This window comes from Prunus mume, linkage group LG2 (genome assembly GCF_029339155.1).
Source record: "Prunus mume cultivar Tortuosa linkage group LG2, ASM2933915v1, whole genome shotgun sequence".
In the NCBI taxonomy this organism is placed as follows: domain Eukaryota; kingdom Viridiplantae; phylum Streptophyta; class Magnoliopsida; order Rosales; family Rosaceae; genus Prunus; species Prunus mume.
In genome coordinates, this window is record NC_142699.1 from 39988066 (window position 1) to 40006453 (window position 18388).

Sequence of the window (18388 nt, forward strand, 5' to 3'; positions counted from 1 at the left end):
GTTCCACTCCAAACATTTCTAAATACAAATTTTCGGAAATTGAGGGAATTTTAATTTGTTCATAAATGAACCAAATTATAAGTATAAAGATAAAGATGAAGACACGAGAATGGAGTCAGGAGGCCTGTAGTTCAAATATTTTTACCGGCCAAAGACATCCCATAGTATTTTCAACAGACTAAAAAGAGTAAAAAGCCCATGGTATTTTCAAAACCACCATCCTAGACACAAAACAGCCCATGGTTTCATTTCATCTATAAAAATAACCTAAAGAGCAGTCAGGTGGTATGTGTCAGCAAAAAAACCCTTCTGCCGTCTCTAGTTCTAATTCATATTTTCTTAGGTTTGGGGGTTCCTCTGTGAGAGAGAGAGAGAGAGAGAGAGATAAATGGTGAAGGCATCTGAGTTTTCTGAAGGCCAAGAGGAAGAGAAAGATGATACTAGAACTGGAGAGTCTGATCCAGGCTTCAAAATCGCATCGATGATTTACCAGAGGTAGAATTCTATTTTTAAATAACCTTGTGCTGTTAGGGTGTCAATCATGATTGTTTAGATCCAGATCTGGAAAATTGGGAGCACCTTTTGATAAATATGTTCCAATTTCACTCGTTTATTATTAAATTTTTCTAGATTTAGTTTTCTTTTTCTAGAATCTGAAGTCTCTTTTAACAAATCATCCTATGCCGTAAAAACATCCACTAAATTTAAAGGAAATTTATTCGTTATTGTAACCAGAACTGGTTTGGTGATTTAATCGATGTTATTTGATTTGCAGATCTAAAAGTCCTATTAGAATTTTAACATGTTTCAAAACCCTATAGTCTGAGTATATTTGCTCATGGTTTTGATAACCCTTTAGTTTTTATGATGTACCAGAATTATATATATGTATCCAACGCTACACAAATTGGAAGCTAACAATCGTAATGGGACCACACTTAACAGAAACCCTGCTGATTTTAACATGCCGGGAGTAGGAAACGGGTACATGATTAGAGGTGAAGACCTACAATTTGGGAAGCAGATTCCTTTTTCAAGGAGGCATGGCTTAGTTAAAGTGGATCAGCACAAGTGGCAGAGAAATATGAAAGCCCTTTACCAAAAAGGAAACGTATACCACATTGAATTTGAGGAGGTTCGCACTTGCTCATGATATCTACGCTTATTAGTATTTCCTTTCCTTGTTTAAACGAGTTTATGAATTCTATTGTATTCTGCAGGGAAATTTTTTCCAAGAAAAGGCACGTGAAGTGGATGAAGAGTCAAATGAAATGATTCTTAGAACAAGGTTAGCATCCTTTTCGTTGAAATTTTTATGGTGTGTGTTTCTACTCTTTGGGGACATTATTAATGGTGGTGTAGACTTTCAAAATGTTAATTTTTCTATTTTATTGTGTTCTTGATCAGAAATGTTGAGACACAAGGAGAAATAGTGCTCAACTTGCATGGAAAAGTTTTCCAAGAAAAGGCAAGTGAAGTAGATAATGAGTCAAATGAAATGATTCTTAGAACAAGGTTAGCATCCTTTTCGTTGAAATTTTTATGGTGTGTACGTTTCTACTCTTTGTGGACATTGATTAATGGTGGTGTATAGAGTTCCACAATGTTAATTAATTTTTTTCTTTTATTGTGTTCCTCGTTAGAAATGTTGAGACACAAGGAGAAATAGTGCTTGACTATTGCATGGACATTTTTTTCTAAGAAAAGGCACGTGAAGCAGATAAGGAATATTCAAATGAAATGACTCTTAAGACGAGGTGAGTCATGGAGTCCCACAATGTTAATTTTAGGGTGTTGTTAAATGAACTTTAAAATTAACTGAGTACACCCTACTACACCATCAAACTATTTATTGAATTACAATTTTACTCAAAATATAAAATGACCAAAAAATATATATTGAATTGTGAAACAAATGTAATTTTATTATGTAAACTTTACTCACCATATTCAACCCTAATGAAATGTGAACAAAAAATCCTACATCCAAAATCCTTAGTATTAACCCCAACTATTTGATTATCGTTATTTAGTAATTCATTGATGCATACAAATCTCATGGTACTTTCGTGAATCATAATTTATTTTTAGGTGGAATAGATACCAGTGCAACTACAATGACATGGGCGATGGCAGAATTAGCTAGGAAACAGAAACTGATGAAGAAAGCCCAAGAAGAAGTTAGAAGATGCATTGGAAACACAAAGGAAAAATCAGTGAACGAGATACAGATGAGCTTCAATACGTCAAGATGATAATCAAAGAGACTCGATTGCATCCTCAAGCTCCAATGATTATTCCAAGAGAGAAACCATGTCTCATTTCAAAATCCAAGGTTCTGATATTGACTCAAAAACACTTGTCTTTGTAAATAGCTGGGCAATTGCACGAGACCTTGAGTCTTGGAAGGACTCAGAAGAATTTATCCCAGAAAGGTTTGATGGCAGTTCCATTGATTATAAAGGGCAGAATTTTGAGTTTTTACTATTTGGAGCTGGTCGAAGAATTTGTCCTCGGATGTACATGGGAATAACAACACTACAGCTTGGACTTGCAAATCTTCTCTACTGGTTTGATTGGAAATTGCTTAATGGGATGAAAGGAGGAAGATATCGATATGGAAGAAAATAGGGCGTACCATGGGTATTTTTGGTAGTTAAATAAGGTATACTTAGTTAATTTTATGTTTTGATCTAAATATTAGGGTATATTTAGATCATAGGGTGTACTCATCATAAATTTTAAGACACAAGGAGAAATAGTGTTTGACTTGCTTGGACACGGTGCCAAGCAATATAATGTTATTATCCCATGGCCAATCTTCACCGTCATGGTACTAATCCATATTACTCTTACATGAACATAATACTGTCATAGTTATGTTTAACACAATACATTTATAGTCACATTTTGTGATTCCCATTTTCCTTACCTTTTGTTCAAAAATGCTAGCAACCTTCTTTCTAACCTTCTCCCTTTTACTCATGACATGTGTCACTTTTTATACGCTTAAAACAATGTCAATACACTTAAAACAATGTTGTAAATTCATTACACAAGCTAAATTTTGTTTTCCAAGTTTATACTTATTAAATGTATTGAATTTTTTTTTTTTTTTAACAACTTTCTTACCATCTTATTAAAAATAATTTTTTTTTTTAAAACGCCAGTTTATTTATTTATTTTTTTAAAAGGTTTATTTATTTATTTTTAATTCAATGATAAATTTTTTTCTTAGTTACAAAAGAAGTCCATGCTATGCTAGGACAACAATTTATTATTACAGTCTGTATCCTTTGGAAAAACGAAAAGTATACTTATATATATATATATATATATATTTATAAAAAAAAACCTACGTTTTTTCTTATTTAATTTTTTTATATGGTGGAAATAAAGCTATGCAAGGACTGAAGGTTTTATTAGCGCGACATATGTGTTCTTTAGAAAAACAAAAATCAAACAGTTTTTTTTATATATAAAAACCTGTCTTTTTTCTTATTTAATTTTTTAATAAGGTGGAAAGAAAGTTGTTAAAATATTGGCTTGTTGTAAAAAAAAAATATGTACATATATATATATATATATATATATATTTAATAAGGGTTAATTTGGAAAAGAAAAATTAGCTTGTGTGATGATTGATGACAATGTTTTAAGTGTAAGGGAAATGACACATGTCATGAGGAAAAGGGAGAAAGTCCAAAAGAGAAGGTTAGAGAGAAGGTTACTAGCAATTCCAATTGTTCAAATCAAATGCCAGGATCAATATTGCAATGGGTTGTGCAACAGCGGCATGATGGATTCGCTTAAGGGTTTTCCCTTTTTTGTTTATGAACCTGGCTCTCGTGCCAAGATGAAGAATATTATTTGGCTAATATTGTTGTGTGTTATTCATCACACAATGAGGAATATATATACACGTAGGGTTACAATCCTAATCTCACTATTGCAGAGAGTAATTATAGGACTATACTAGAAAACCTAATATTACAAGAAATTACCTAAGATATAATACAAAAGTTAGCATGAATAAGAAAAAATAATTTATCTTGGTGGGTATACTGTCATCTTCCAAACTCATATTGACAAATCCATGCTTTATTTTAAATTTTTGGTTGCACTATGAATTTGAACCACACATGTAACAATAAATTTGCTCAAATGGCCCATCTTCACAACCCTTAAACATAGTATGCATCGAGCAAAGGGCCACTAGCGTAGTTTGGAGCAATTGCTCCTCCAGTAAAGGTTTTGGATTCTAGTCCTAGCATTCGTGTAGTGTGTGCGTGAGTTTAGTATGTTGTTGATCCTCTCAATATGAAAGATTCTAAAAAAAACATAAGATGCTTAGGTTGTAATTTCGTAGAAGTATATAACATATCTTATAATAGCTTCTCTCTTGGTCACAATTCATGTTCTCTTTTTCCTTCCCGATTCTTTTAGCTGATTTTACTACTGCTAGTTGTCAATATCTATCTTCATGTATTTTACTTTTGTAATAATTATACATTCTTTGTAAGAAGTTCATTATAAATATATAGAGAATATTTACAACGGCTTTGTATAATATTTTGTTTTGAATTCAACATAATGATCCAAATATTCATTTTCTAATTTTCATTGCTTGGATTGGCATTATATATGCAGCATGCTTAAACGTTTTAAGAACTTTGTTGTTGACATAGACTATATAGTATGCCACCCACTTTGATTCTTGGAGCTACTCATTTTCATAGGTTCCATCTTTGTTATAGATGATACTTCGGGTTGTCTCCGGTTGATTTTCCTAGAATTTTTTTTGTCAATACAGTATTGCAGACATGGGTTAGGTGCCAAGGTAGTGCCCCTTTGCATTCAAGTTTGAATTCCCCTAGAGTATATTAATAATTTAGACTATTACTTGTATTTAGAAATAAATTTTATTTTTATAATAAAAAGTCTCACTGGTGTTACTTAACATGAAAATAACAAGTTAGGTTTTATTTTCTAAGGACCAATTTGGGAGTGCTTCTATAGAAAGAACTTATTCTCATACGAGCTTTATTAGAAGATCATCGAAAATTTAGCTGAAAATCCAAGTGCTTCTTGAAATGCGCCTACAATGTGCTTCTCCATAGAGTGCTTTTATGATCCATTAGTGCGCGCTTCTAAATTGTTCTATGAAACACGGTTATAAGTGTTTCTGGTTGTCCAAAAGCACTTTTAGCCCTCCCAAAATCCCCCACACAAACCCTAAGTGTAACTCTAGCGTATTTGGTTGTTAATTTTTTTTTCAATCCAAGTTTTGGATGGGGGATGGCGAGGGGTTATTAGGGTTTGAACCTGAGACCACTAACATGCAGGTAAATACTCTTACCACTGGCTATGAACCCGTTGGCGCATATTTGGTTGTTATTGGTTACTTGAAAAGTTAGGGTTTAAATGCATGCCATAATCGACTAGTGTCATTAATGCTACAAATCATTATCACCACCACCACTACTTCCATGCATGGTTACTACGTACCATCAGTTATCGTTTCTGTAGTTCTTCGTACCATTATAATAAAACATGAAAACTATCGAGTTATGTATAACCATTGTTAACAAAATTTCTAAAATTCTATAGTTTATCAGTTCCACTCCAAACATTTCTAAACACAAATTTTTGAAAATTGAGGGAATTTTAATTTGTTTATAAATGAACCACATTATAAGTATAAAGACAAAGATGAAGACACGAGGATGGAGCCAGGAGGTCTGTAGTTCAAAAAAATTCACCTGCCAGAAAACATCCCATAGTATTTTTCACCTACTAATTAAAAAGAGTAAGAAGCCCATGTATTTTCAAACCACCCTCCTAGACACAAAACAGCCCATGGTTTTATTTCATCTATAAAAATAACCTAAAGAGCAGTCAGTTGGAATGTGTCAACAAAAAAACCCTTCTGCCGTCTCCAGTTCTAATTCATATTTTATTAGGTTTGGGGTTCCTCTGTCTGTGTGTGTGTGTGTGTGAGAGAGAGAGAGAGAGAGAGAGAGATCAATGGTGAAGGCATCTGAGTTTTCTGAAGGCCAAGATGAAGAGGAAGGTGATGCTAGAACTGTAGAGTCTGATCCAGGCTTCAAAATCGCATCGTTGATTTACCAGAGGTACAGTTCCATTTTTAATTATGTATATATGTCATCAATAACCTTGTGCGGTTAGGGTTTCATAATCATGATTCTTTAGATCCGGATCTGGAAAATTGGGAGCTCCTTTTGATAAATATGTTCCAATTTCACCCGTTTATTATTAAATTTTTCTAGATTTAGTTTTCTTCTCCTAGAATCTGAAGTCTCTTTTTAACAAATCATCCTATGCCGTAAAAACATCCACTAAATTTGAAGGAAATTTATTCGTTATGGTAACCAGAACTGGTTTGGTTATTCAATCGATGTTATTTGATTTGCAGATCTAAATGCCCTATTAGAATTTTAAAATGTTTAGTATATTTTGCTCATGGTTTTGATATATAATCCTCGGGTTTTCATAACCCTTTGGTTTTGATGATGTACCAGAATTATATACATGTATCCAATTCTACACAAATTGGAAGCTAACAATGGTAATGGGACCATGAAGCCTCTAAACATTTCCAAATCTTCAATCTGCTCATTTAACAGAAACCCTGCTGATTTTAACGGGTACATGATTAGAGGTGAAGACCTAAAATTTGGGAAGCGGATTCCTTTTTCAAGGAGGCATGGCTTAGTTAAAGTGGATCAGCACAAGTGGCAGAGAAATATGAAAGCCCTCTACCAAAAATGAAACGCGCACCACATTGAATTTGATGAGGTTCTCACTTGCTCATGATATCAAACCCTATTAGTATTTCCTTTGCTTTTTTAAATGAGTTTATGAATTCTATTGCATTCTGCAGGGAAAACTTTTCCAAGAAAAGGCACGTGAAGTGGATGAAGAGTCAAATAAAATGATTCTTAGAACAAGGTTAGCATCCCTTTCGTTGAAATTTTTATGATGTGTGTTTCTACTCTTTGTGGACATTGATTAATGATGGTGTATAGAGCTCCACAATGTTAATTAATTTTTTCTTTTATTGTGTTCCTCAGTAGAAATATTGAGATACAAGGAGAAACAGTGCTTGACTATTGCATTGACATTTTTTTTTTCCAAGAAAAGGCACGTGAAGCAGATATTGAGTCAAATGAAATCTCTTTAGACGAGGTGAGCATCCTTCGGGTTGAAGTTTTTGTGGTGTATGTTTCTACTCTCTTTAGACATTGGTTAAAGCTGGTGTACACAGAGTCCCACAATGTTAATTTTTGGGTGTTGTTGAACGAACCTTAAAATTAACTGAGTACACCCTACCACACTACCAAACTATTTATTAAATTATTATTTTACCCTAATATAAAAAGACCAAAAAGATTGAATTGTGAAACGAATGTAATTTTAATAAGTGCACAAATGTCAGCGAAAAATCCTACATCCAAAAACCTTAGTATTAACTCCAATTATTTGTGTCATCTTTATTTAGTCATCCATTGATGCAAACAAATCTCATGGTACTTTCGTCAATCATAATTTATTTTTAGGTGGAACAGGTACCAGTACAACTACAATGATGTGGGCGATGGTAGAGCTAGCTAGGAAACTGAAACTGATGAAGAAAGCCCAAGAAGAAGTTAGAAGATGTGTTGGAAACAAAGGAAATATCAGTGAACGAGATACAAATGAGCTTCAATACGTCAAGATGATAGTCAAAGATACCAGATTGCATCCTCCAGCTCCAATTATTATTCCAAGAGAAAACATGGCCCATTTCAAAATCCAAGGTTATGATATTGACCCCAAAACACTTGTCTTTGTCAATGGCTAGGCAATTGCACGAGACCTTGAGTCTTGGAAGGACCCAGAAGAATTCATCCCAGAAAGGTTCGTTGGCAGCTCCATTGATTATAAAGGGCAGCATTTTGAGTTTTTACCATTTGGAGCTAGTCGAAGAATATGTCCTGTGATGTACATGGGAATAACAACACTACATATTAGGGTGTATACCATGGGTAATTTTGGTAGTTAAATAAGGTATACTTAGTTAATTTTGTATTTTAATCTAAATATTAAGGTGTACTAATTTTAGAGTTTGTTTAGCAATACCTTAATTAATTTATTTATTTTAAATCTTTTATTGTGTTCCTCATAAGAATTATTAAGACACAAGGAGAAATAGTGCTTGACTTGCTTGGTCACGGTGCCAAGCAATCCCATGGCCGATCTTCACCATCATGGCACTAATCCATATTACTCTTACATGAACATAATACCTTCATAGTCACGTTTAACATAATATCTTTATAGTCACGTTTTATAGTTCCCATTCTCCTTGCCTCTTGTATTGGTGGAGTTTGCTTATAACAATAGTTATCATTCGAGCATTGAGATGGCTCCGTATGAGGCTCTGTATGGGAGGATGTGTAGAACTCCTGTTTGTTGGAATGAAGTGGGTGAAAGGAAGTTGGAAAAGGTAGACATGTATCCGAGCCACAACTGAGAAGGTGAAAATGATTAGAGAGAAGTTGAAACTGCACAAGACCGACAGAAAATTATGCGACAACAGGTCCAAGGATCTTGAGTTTGCAGTTGGGGATTGGGTGTTCTTGAAGCTATCTCCTTGGAAGGGTGTGATGAGGTTCGGTAAACGCGGGAAGTTAAGCCCTCGTTATATTGGACCTTATGAGATCACCGAGCGTATTGGACCAGTTGCCTATAGACTTGCCTTACCTACAGAACTATCTCGGATTCATGATGTGTTTCATGTATCCATGCTAAGGAAGTACATGTCATCCTTCTTATGTTATGGAGCATCAACTGTGGAATTGAGGAAGATCTAGCATGAGGAGCAACTGTGCAGATCTTGGATAGGAAGGAGCGGGGTTGCGCTCAGATTCATTCATGTAGTGAAAGTGTTATGGGAAGTCAAGTGGAAAAGGCTACTTGGGAGCCGGAGGCTCAAATGCGGGCCAAATACCCTTATCTCTTGATTGACAAGTATGTAAATTTGGGGACGAAATTTTTATAAGGGGTAGGTTGTAACACCTCGACTCCAAGTAAATTTCCAATTTAAAGTATTTGTAATGAATTTTCGGCGATCAATTTACCTTCGGTGGCAAAATCGTAATTAACTCGAGAAGGGTTTGGGTAAAAATCAGCTTTGTTTTCAGTTTTACCTCACTCTCTCTCTCTCTCACTCTCTCTCTCTCTCTCTCTCTCTCTCTCCCCAGAGCTTTTCTCCCTCTCTACGTAAAAACTCCCAAGTTCTTATTCACCCGAACAGAAAAATCCACGCCGCCACCACTTCCGGCCACCTCAGCCCTCGAGACCGGTCCCAAAAGCTTCGTCTCGATGTCCCGGTCAACACCCAATAGCTTTCATCATGAAAAACTCGAGAATAGCCGCGGTTGTGACTGGTTCGTTTGGGATTTTTCGATCGTTCGCGTCGTCTCGCGCCTTTTGATGTTTGAGGTGAGGTTTCTTCCTCTCTCTATCTTTCTAGTTGCCTTTGGTTAGGATTGGATCTTTTTGCTCGTAAAACCCGATTTGAGAAGTTAGGGTTTTGGCGGTTTTCAATTCAAAATTCCGCCAGTTTCGTGGTTTTGGGCTTGGCGTAGTTGAATGAAGTGCTCCCTAGTTGAGTAGGACCATGGCGGGAGGGTGACTTGTGATTTGGAATTTTCCGTCTCGGAATTTCTCTGTACACCCGCTTCTGCCAGCGTGTGGCGGCACGTGGGCAAGTGTGGTGGAGCTGAAAATTGTTCTAGTGTGATCCTTAGGTTGTCATGAGCGCGTAGGATTTTGCGGATCTTGATTCCGAGGTCGTTTGACTATCGAACGGATTATCGCATATTGTGCGTTATCCGGGTTTGATATGTTCCGACCGTTGGATCGTTTTCAAATTGAAGTATGTTACTCTAGACACCCTTAGGATCGTGTAGGATTCAACGGACCATAAAGCGGAGTCTCGGATTCTCGGAAATGCTAACCTAAGGTTAGGGTTTGATGCTATCAATCATGTGATGCGTGAGCGATCTAACAAATCTTTGGACCAAACTTACGGGGCGTGTATCCTAGACCTTGTAAAACCTATATGAACTCGGTTGAAAAGCGGAGGTCGTGGGTCGATGGGCCCGGTTGACCCAATTGGAAAGTTTGATCGTCGGTTGACCGAGTGTCTTAGGTTTTTATCGTGCGAATTGGGTAGTTGGACCCTAGAACACCTCTTTCCTTGTACTCACTGGAAACCCGAGAAGCTAGAGTGTTATTTTAAAGTTCTGTTGAGCGCTTAATGTTAATTGCATTTTCAGTATTTGAATCGTACTGACGGCGTATCTGCTGGTGACCCTCTCAAGGTCAAACTGTGTGGGACTACTTGTGAGTGGACTTTTCTTTCAAAACTTCAGCATGACTTTATTCATGGAAAATATGGCATATTGCTTTATTTTGTTTATTGAATATGGTATATATTCGAATGTGAAATTCGTGGTTTTCATAAAGTTTTGATAATATGTTTGGGTTTTGAGAATATATACACATATGGTTATGTGTGGGGTATTGGGAGGGTAACATGAGTTTATGAAAAAGTGTGATTATTGATATATCATTTGGAGTCTGTAAGCACTATCCTATATACCTCCTCGGTTTGAAACTTGATTCACGTCTGGATACACTTGGAATTATTTGAGTTCAAGACATCCTTGAGGATGTTCTTTGTGGACCACTGGTTTGGGGTAGTCTGCGCGTGTAGGATTTGGTATTTGAGCGTACAAGCTTTGATGTCATTATGACGTGTTGGTGAGTTAGTTCCCAGTTGGACGACTCGTTCCTTAGACACGTGGTGAATTGAGAATGGCTCTGCCATGTGGACTAGTGAAACAATCCCGGTTGGATTGTTTCCACATTACTAAATTTTGTTACATTTATATATTATTATTCTTATATTTTATATTACTATTATATATATATATATGAATATTCACGTTCTTATTTCTCGGAAAGGATACTTCCTGCTTGGTCGTACCATTGGTATGTTTTGAGAGTTTAATCTCTCGGGCTCTTAAGTTTTGAGTGGTGGGTTTTGTGAAGTGTGACTCACAATTTGGATTAGGTATCAGTATTATTTTTAGTATATGTTTATATCTGCTTATAATGATTTTATTATGCATCCGGATTCGTTGCATGTTTTTATAAAGGTGGGGTTATATTAATTTGATTTAATTGAACTGAACTTAATTTCGTCCACTCACAATTTTATGTTTTGACCGGTAGCAATTGAGCTCCACGGTCAGCGGACAAGGTGCTCTCGAAACTTGAGTCTTCGTAGGGACTCCTTCCTCTTTTCCTTTACATTGCCTTGTACTTCTATTGTATTTGAATTTCTTAGATATACTCTGTATCGCTCACCGAATTATAAATCGCGAGGCGAGGCCTTTGTTGTATGCTTGTTTTATTGCTTGTAAAGCATCTTTGTCGATTAGTTGTTTTTAACTATAATTTTGAGCAGGTGAAGTTTGGGAATGTTCATTTCTGAAGAGACTACTGCAAATTTTTGGTAGAAAGCCTCGTCTTTAGTAAGTGGGCCCGACATCGGGGTGATGTCGAATTTAGGGGGTCCGTCACAGGTTTCGAGGAGATTGGGTGGTCTGTCAATATTTCTACGTTTGGCTTGGATGATGTTTTTGTGGGCTGGTTGAAAGTTAATTATTTTTCTACCCCACATTTTACTTACCAAATAAGAACACGGGGAAATACCACACTTGTTGGGTCATCGTTGCCTACTGAATGATATATGTAACCCTTAAAAGGAAGTTACATCAAGTGTTTTGGAAGATTAATCTTTTCACTATTTTATTTAAGGCTGTTATTAGATGTTTTGGAGTACGTCCCTTATTGTGCTTAATGAGTGCACCACCGTTTATTGGTCAATTTTTTTCATTCTTTTCCACCCATTATGCCCTTCATTTGATGTCTTCGTAAGCAATTGAATTGTGCAAATGGGGATTTATATTGATTTTTTTTTTTTTTTATAAGCAATAGTTTATTATTATTATTATCCAAATAAGTGATGGTATAAACAAAACAGAAGGGAGATTTCTCACACACACGCAACTAAGATGTCATTGGGGTTTGAACCTAAGATTTCTTGTTTGCAAGTCAATGTGCTTTTGCACTCGGCTAGACCCCGTTAACAAGATTCATATTGATTCTTAAATAATTTTTTATGTCACGGCAAATCAACATTACCGCTGATATGTCATCAATACATATTGGAATTCATTATACTAGGCTTGAGGGATCCACCTATTATTCTACATTATGAAAGACAAAGAAAAAGAAATAGAGGTACGAAAACATGACCATTCTCTCTAACACTGGCTGAAAGTATATCTTAATCCTTCCTGCTCCTAAACCGGCGATGTATGCGAATGCTTCTCTAGACAAGTCAAGTTGTTGGGCTTGACAGCCGAGGCAGAGGTCGACGACGGTCACATACACCACATTATTGGCTTTCCCATGGATTCCGACCCTTACTGTATGCTGCAGTTAGGCAGGTAACCTTGTATCTCCTCGCACAAATAGCTCGGCGGTTATGGAGCATGTAGCTTGCAGCTGCAACCATATGGCGGCTGTCTCTCCTCCCAGAGCAGGCAGAAGCTATACAAAATTAAGCAAATTATTATAAATATATGAGCCTTACGGGAATCAAATGAAGTAAAAATTCACCACCATGTTGAATTCTTGAACCTTCCTTAATTAAAATACACAAGGCAGTCAATTAACGCCTTACGGGTATAGGGAGGATTGTAGTAGGTTGCAGAACCAGTAGTTACAACAGCTGGACTTGAAAAGAAACAAAAGATAATTAATGCTGTGAGGATGAACAAGTTGTGTAGCCTTTCCATGCCATCGCTAGTTTCTTTTCTAGTGATCTAATCAAAGTTTGTTACTGCTAGAGATGGAATTAATGCCCTAATTTTGGCTTAGCATAACCATTAATTTATAGAGGTTTTTTTTTATGGATATTTTAATCTAGAGCTTTCATATGCACAACACAGAATGATTGTGAAGCTTCCGAGCACAAACACATAAATAAGTATTAGTTGCACGTTCTTGTGATTAAATATTTTAAATGTTGGTCTAATAATATGAAAAATACTTAAGGAGATTTTAATTATTAATGTAGTAAGTGGTCGACCTTACGACTATAAGGTCCTGCCAAATTGAAAAGAATGTAAGATCAAGACAAGTTAATACAAAAGAAAAAAAAAAAAAAAAAAAAAAACTCATACTAGACGACAAGATCTTTAAAAAATAAAAATTTTGAAATCTTCGCAGATGATAGTACTGATGAGTGTGGAGGAGAGGAGGGAACATGTATAGAATGGTTTGCAATTCAAACAAAATAAATATTTTTCTCTTTCGTTTTGCCCTTAAAAGCAAGGATATTTTTATTTTTATTTTTTATTGCATGTGATATTAACCCAATTTACCTTCTACCATGTCTTTGCCCTCATTATAAAACTTTTGTTTAGCCCATCACCACACCAAATATAAACTCTTGTTGGTTGCCGCGATTTACTGAATTTAACTAAACTTAGTTGTCAAGGTAATTCATGTTGTTTATTTGTTAGTGGATGGATATGAAATAAACAAAATCAAGCAAATTGATATGTTGATACTCGGAGAGGAGTAGTAGTTTTTATAAGAGTATCTCTGATCGATATATCAAATCCAAAAGCCAAATCTGCAAAAACATAACATCACAACTCACTCTAACCAAATAGCTTTAAGCCTATGCGAGTGAATTGGCGTTCTTGTTCAAAACGTTCAAAATAACGCCCCAAGCTTGAGACGTCTTTTTTATTTAATATTAATTTTTTAACCAATGGCCCACCAAGCAGTCCTTTGGGCTTTGCAATTTTTTGAAGGTTAATTAATATTGTAGTGCAGTGAAAATAAACTTTTTTCTTATACCAGTTTGAGACACTTACTAAATATGATAAGGGACTACCAGACTCTGATTCCTTCATAGCATGATTCATCCTTGCTCCAATTCCTTCAAAACTAATTCATCATTGCTTCAATTCCTTCGTACTACAATTCTGTTTTATTCCCATTCTGAATACATAACCAAGTCATGTACCCTCATAACATTTTACTATATTAAAAAAAGTGACTATTTAATTTGAACTTTCTTTTAAAAAATAAAAATAAAATTTGACGCACCCCATAAAGGGAAAAAAAAATACAAATTTATAAATAAACCCAATACTAGACATGTATTTATAAAAAAATCCAAACACTATTTAAACATAGAAATACACCTAAAATCAACCACATTTTACTTACCAAATAAGAACACGGGGAAATACCACACTTGTTGGGTCATCGTTGCCTACTGAATGATATATGTAACCCTTAAAAGGAAGTTACATCAAGTGTTTTGGAAGATTAATCTTTTCACTATTTTATTTAAGGCTGTTATTAGATGTTTTGGAGTTATTGTGCTTAATGAGCGCACCACCGTTTATTGGTCAATTTTTTTCGTTCTTTTCCACCCATTATGCCCTTCATTTGATGTCTTCGTAAGCAATTGAATTGTGCAAATTGGGATTTATATTGATTATTTTTTTATTTTTTTTATAAGGAATAGTTTATTATTATTATTATATATCCAAATAAGTGATGGTATAAACTAAACAGGATGGAGATTTCTCACACACACGTAACTAAGATGTCATTGGAGTTCAAATCTAAGATTTCTTATTTGCAAGTCAATGTGCTTTTGCACTCGGCTAGATCCCGTTAACAAGATTCATATTGATTCTTAAATAATTTTTTATGTCACGGCAAATCAACATTACCGCTGATATGTCATCAATACATATTGGAATTCATTATACTAGGCTTGAGGGATCCACCTATTATTCTACATTATGAAAGACAAAGAAAAAGAAATAGAGGTACGAAAACATGACCATTCTCTCTAACACTGGCTGAAAGTATATCTTAATCCTTCCTGCTCCTAAACCGGCGATGGATGCGAATGCTTCTCTAGACAAGTCAAGTTGTTGGGCTTGACAGCCGAGGCAGAGGTCGACGACGGTCACATACACCACATTATTGGCTTTGCATGGTTTCCGACCCTTACTGTATGCTGCAGTTAGGCATGTAACCTTGTATCTCCTCCCAGAGCAGCAGAAGCTATACAAAATTAAGCAAATTATTATAAATATATGAGCCTCACGGGAATTCACCACCATGTTGAATTCTTGAACCTTCCTTAATTAAAATACACAAGGCAGTCAAATAACGCCTTACGGGTATAGGGAGGATTGTAGTTGGTTGCAGAACCAGTAGTTACAATAGCTGGACTTGAAAAGAAACAAAAGATAATTAATGCTGTGAGGATGAACAAGTTGTGTAGCCTTTCCATGCCATCGCTAGTTTCTTTTATAGTGATCTAATCAAAGTTTGTTACTGCTAGAGATGGAATTAATGCCCTAATTTTGGCTTAGCATAACCATTAATTTATAGAGGTTTTTTTTATGGATATTTTAATCTAGAGCTTTCACATGCACAGCACAGAATGATTGTGAAGCTTCCGAGCACAAACACATAAATAAGTATCAGTTGCACGTTCTTGTGATTAAATATTTTAAATGTTGGTCTAATAACATGAAAAATACTTAAGGAGATTTTAATTATTAACGTAGTAGGTGGTCGACCTTAAGACTAGGGGTGGCATTTTAAACCGAAAAACCGAAAAACCGCAAAAACCAACCGACAATTTACTGCAATGAAACCGCAATCACGGTAAGCGAACCGCATTTGCGATTCTGGTTCACTATTTGATTTTCAAAACTTGCGGTTACCGCAAACCGCAAAGTATGTTTCTTTGGGGTTGATTTTGGATGTGTTTCTATGTTTAAATAGTGTTTGAGTTTTTTTATAAATACATGTTTAGGATTGGATTTATTTATAAATTTGTATAATTGATATTGTAGTGCAGTGAAAATAAACTTTTTTCTTATACCAGTTTGAGACACTTACTAAATATGATAAGGGACTACCAGACTCTGATTCCTTCATATCATGATTCATCCTTGCTCCAATTCCTTCAAAACTAATTCATCATTGCTTCAATTCCTTCGTACTACAATTCTGTTTTATTCCCATTCTGAATACATAACCAAGTCATGTACCCTCATAACATTTTACTATATTAAAAAAAGTGACTATTTAATTTGAACTTTCTTTTAAAAAATAAAAATAAAATTTGACGCACCCCATAAAGGGAAAAAAAAAAGGGGATGTTAAGTAAAAAAAGTAGCAACAATTTTAATTTTTTAATTTTTTAATTTTTTGGTGAAACTATTTTTTATTTTTAAGAAAGGGTAAAATTATAAATTAAGCTCAGTGCAAGCAAATTGGCACTGAAATGCGAGCGGGAAGTTTGAAACATAATCGTTGCAAAGACGAGAGGGCAAAAGTGTAAATATACAGACGAAACGCGATTAACTTCAGGCTGGGCAGTGGGCAGAGTAGATAGTTGAGCACCTAGCGACGTGAAAGCTAAGCTACTGGTTTGCGAGAGAAGTGAAGAAGAGATTAAATTGAGAAAAAATATAGCTGTGGGTTGTAAACCCTAAATCCCCAAATCCATATAACCCTAATCTCTCTCTCCCTCTCTCTGTCTCTCTACATTCCCATTCTGATTCTCCTATCACACAAAAAACACCCTTCAAAATCACACACTTTGCTCTTGGCCACAACCACCGAGCGACGTGAAAGCTAAGCAATTGGGTTTGCAAGATAAGTGAAGAGAATGAATTGAGAAGAAATATAGCCGTTGGTTGTAAACCCTAAATCCCCAAATCCATACAACCCTGATCTTGCTCTCTCTCTCTTTCTCTCTCTCTCACTCACATTCCCATTCTGATTCTCAATCACACGCTTCGCTCTTGGCCAAAACCCACTTGGCAGAAACTGAAAATCACGCAACTTACTTGTTCAATATTTCTTTCTTCGTTTATAGTTGAAGTGTTGATTTAATTGGTTCGGTGACAATGACGCTTGAAGATTTGAAGCTTAATCTGAGTTCTTTGAACAATCGCAACCACAATGTCTCTGCAAAACCCAATCCCGGCCGTTCTTTCAAGCGTCCACGTTCTTCCGATTACGATTCCGATTCCAATTCTCATCCCCATCCAGTTAGGGTTTTGGGTCAGCAAACGAAGAGGAGGGTAAAGAGACAGAGGCAGATGCCTAAGGCTAAAGATATTGATGAAGAAGATAATGGCGGGTTGGCGCCCTTGAAGGCAGTTTTTGATCATGGTGTCGCTGTGAGTAATTCTGAGGCTTCTTCTAATAATTTCAGTAGCTGCAAATCGCCAGTGACAGTACTCCATCATGCCTCTCCTGTCAACGCCACAACATCCGATGAGATCAATCTGTCACCAAGAAGGGCTGCTCGGGTTGCAATGCTGAAGGCCCGATTTGCAGGTACCATCCTTAAAGCCAAACAAGATGTTCTTTATAGTGGCTCTAATGGTCTTGAAAACACCGACGACGAGATCAAGAGGTTTAAAGCTGCCGAGATGAAGAAAGCCAATGAATACATCAAGGAGCAACGGCAACGAGATAGAGAAGCTGCTCGGCTTGCCCTCGAAGAGATGGAGAGAAATGTTGTCATCGATGATAACTTCAAAACGATGAGAGACTTTGAGATGTTAATTTCTGGCGCCAACTGCTAGCATGTGGAGATATTGGAGACTGTTAAGCTAAGAGTATATGGATAGATAGATAGATAGATAGCTTCAAGTAATTAAGATTTTTACATATAGGAAGAGGCTGCAGCATGTACAAAGTGCTAATGAGTAAGTCTACTCTCTTGTAGGCATTTCCACTATCTGTATATTTCCAAATTATAGCAATGAAAGAATATTTTGTCTCTTAACTTCCAAGCTCAAAGTATAAACTGTCTGTCGGATTTGAATATTTTGTCCTATAAACAGTTGAAAGTAACTTCAAACAAAACAGTTTAGTCAATATAGGTTAGACGTTAAACACGATAAACGTTAAAGGCACAAACTTACTTCACAAGATTATTAAAAAAGTCAGCTCTTTCTAAGGCATAAACAGTTGAAAATGATAGTAACTTCCAACAAAACAGTTTAGTCAATTTAGGTTAGACGGGAAACAAGGTTACAGTGTCTAACACGATAACCATTAAGGGCGTCAACTTTCTTGACAAGAATCAAGATTATAAAAAAAGTCTATGCATTTTCAGTTTTCAACTTTCTTGACAAGAATCAAGAATCAAGATCATGCAATCAATGATCACAAA

General features: G+C 35.7%; 1 protein-coding gene across 1 annotated transcript; it reads left to right on the forward strand.

Annotated features, from left to right (window-relative positions):
* The first annotated feature begins 388 nt into the window (after positions 1-388).
* LOC107882055 (uncharacterized) lies at positions 389-1594 on the forward strand. The gene is made up of 4 exons (XM_089044551.1): positions 389-495; positions 877-1135; positions 1221-1288; positions 1408-1594. The coding sequence occupies exons 1-4, from the start codon at positions 389-391 to the stop codon at positions 1592-1594; spliced, it is 621 nt and encodes a 206-aa protein (XP_088900677.1).
* The last annotated feature ends 16794 nt before the right edge of the window (positions 1595-18388 follow it).

Coding starts and splice junctions, on each gene's coding strand:
- LOC107882055 (XM_089044551.1), top strand. CDS start 389: ATGGTGAAGGCATCTGAGTTTTCTGAAGGCCAAGAGGAAGAGAAAGAT. Junction 496..876: donor GCATCGATGATTTACCAGAG/GTAGAATTCTAT, acceptor ATGATGTACCAG/AATTATATATATGTATCCAA. Junction 1,289..1,407: donor GAAATGATTCTTAGAACAAG/GTTAGCATCCTT, acceptor GTTCTTGATCAG/AAATGTTGAGACACAAGGAG.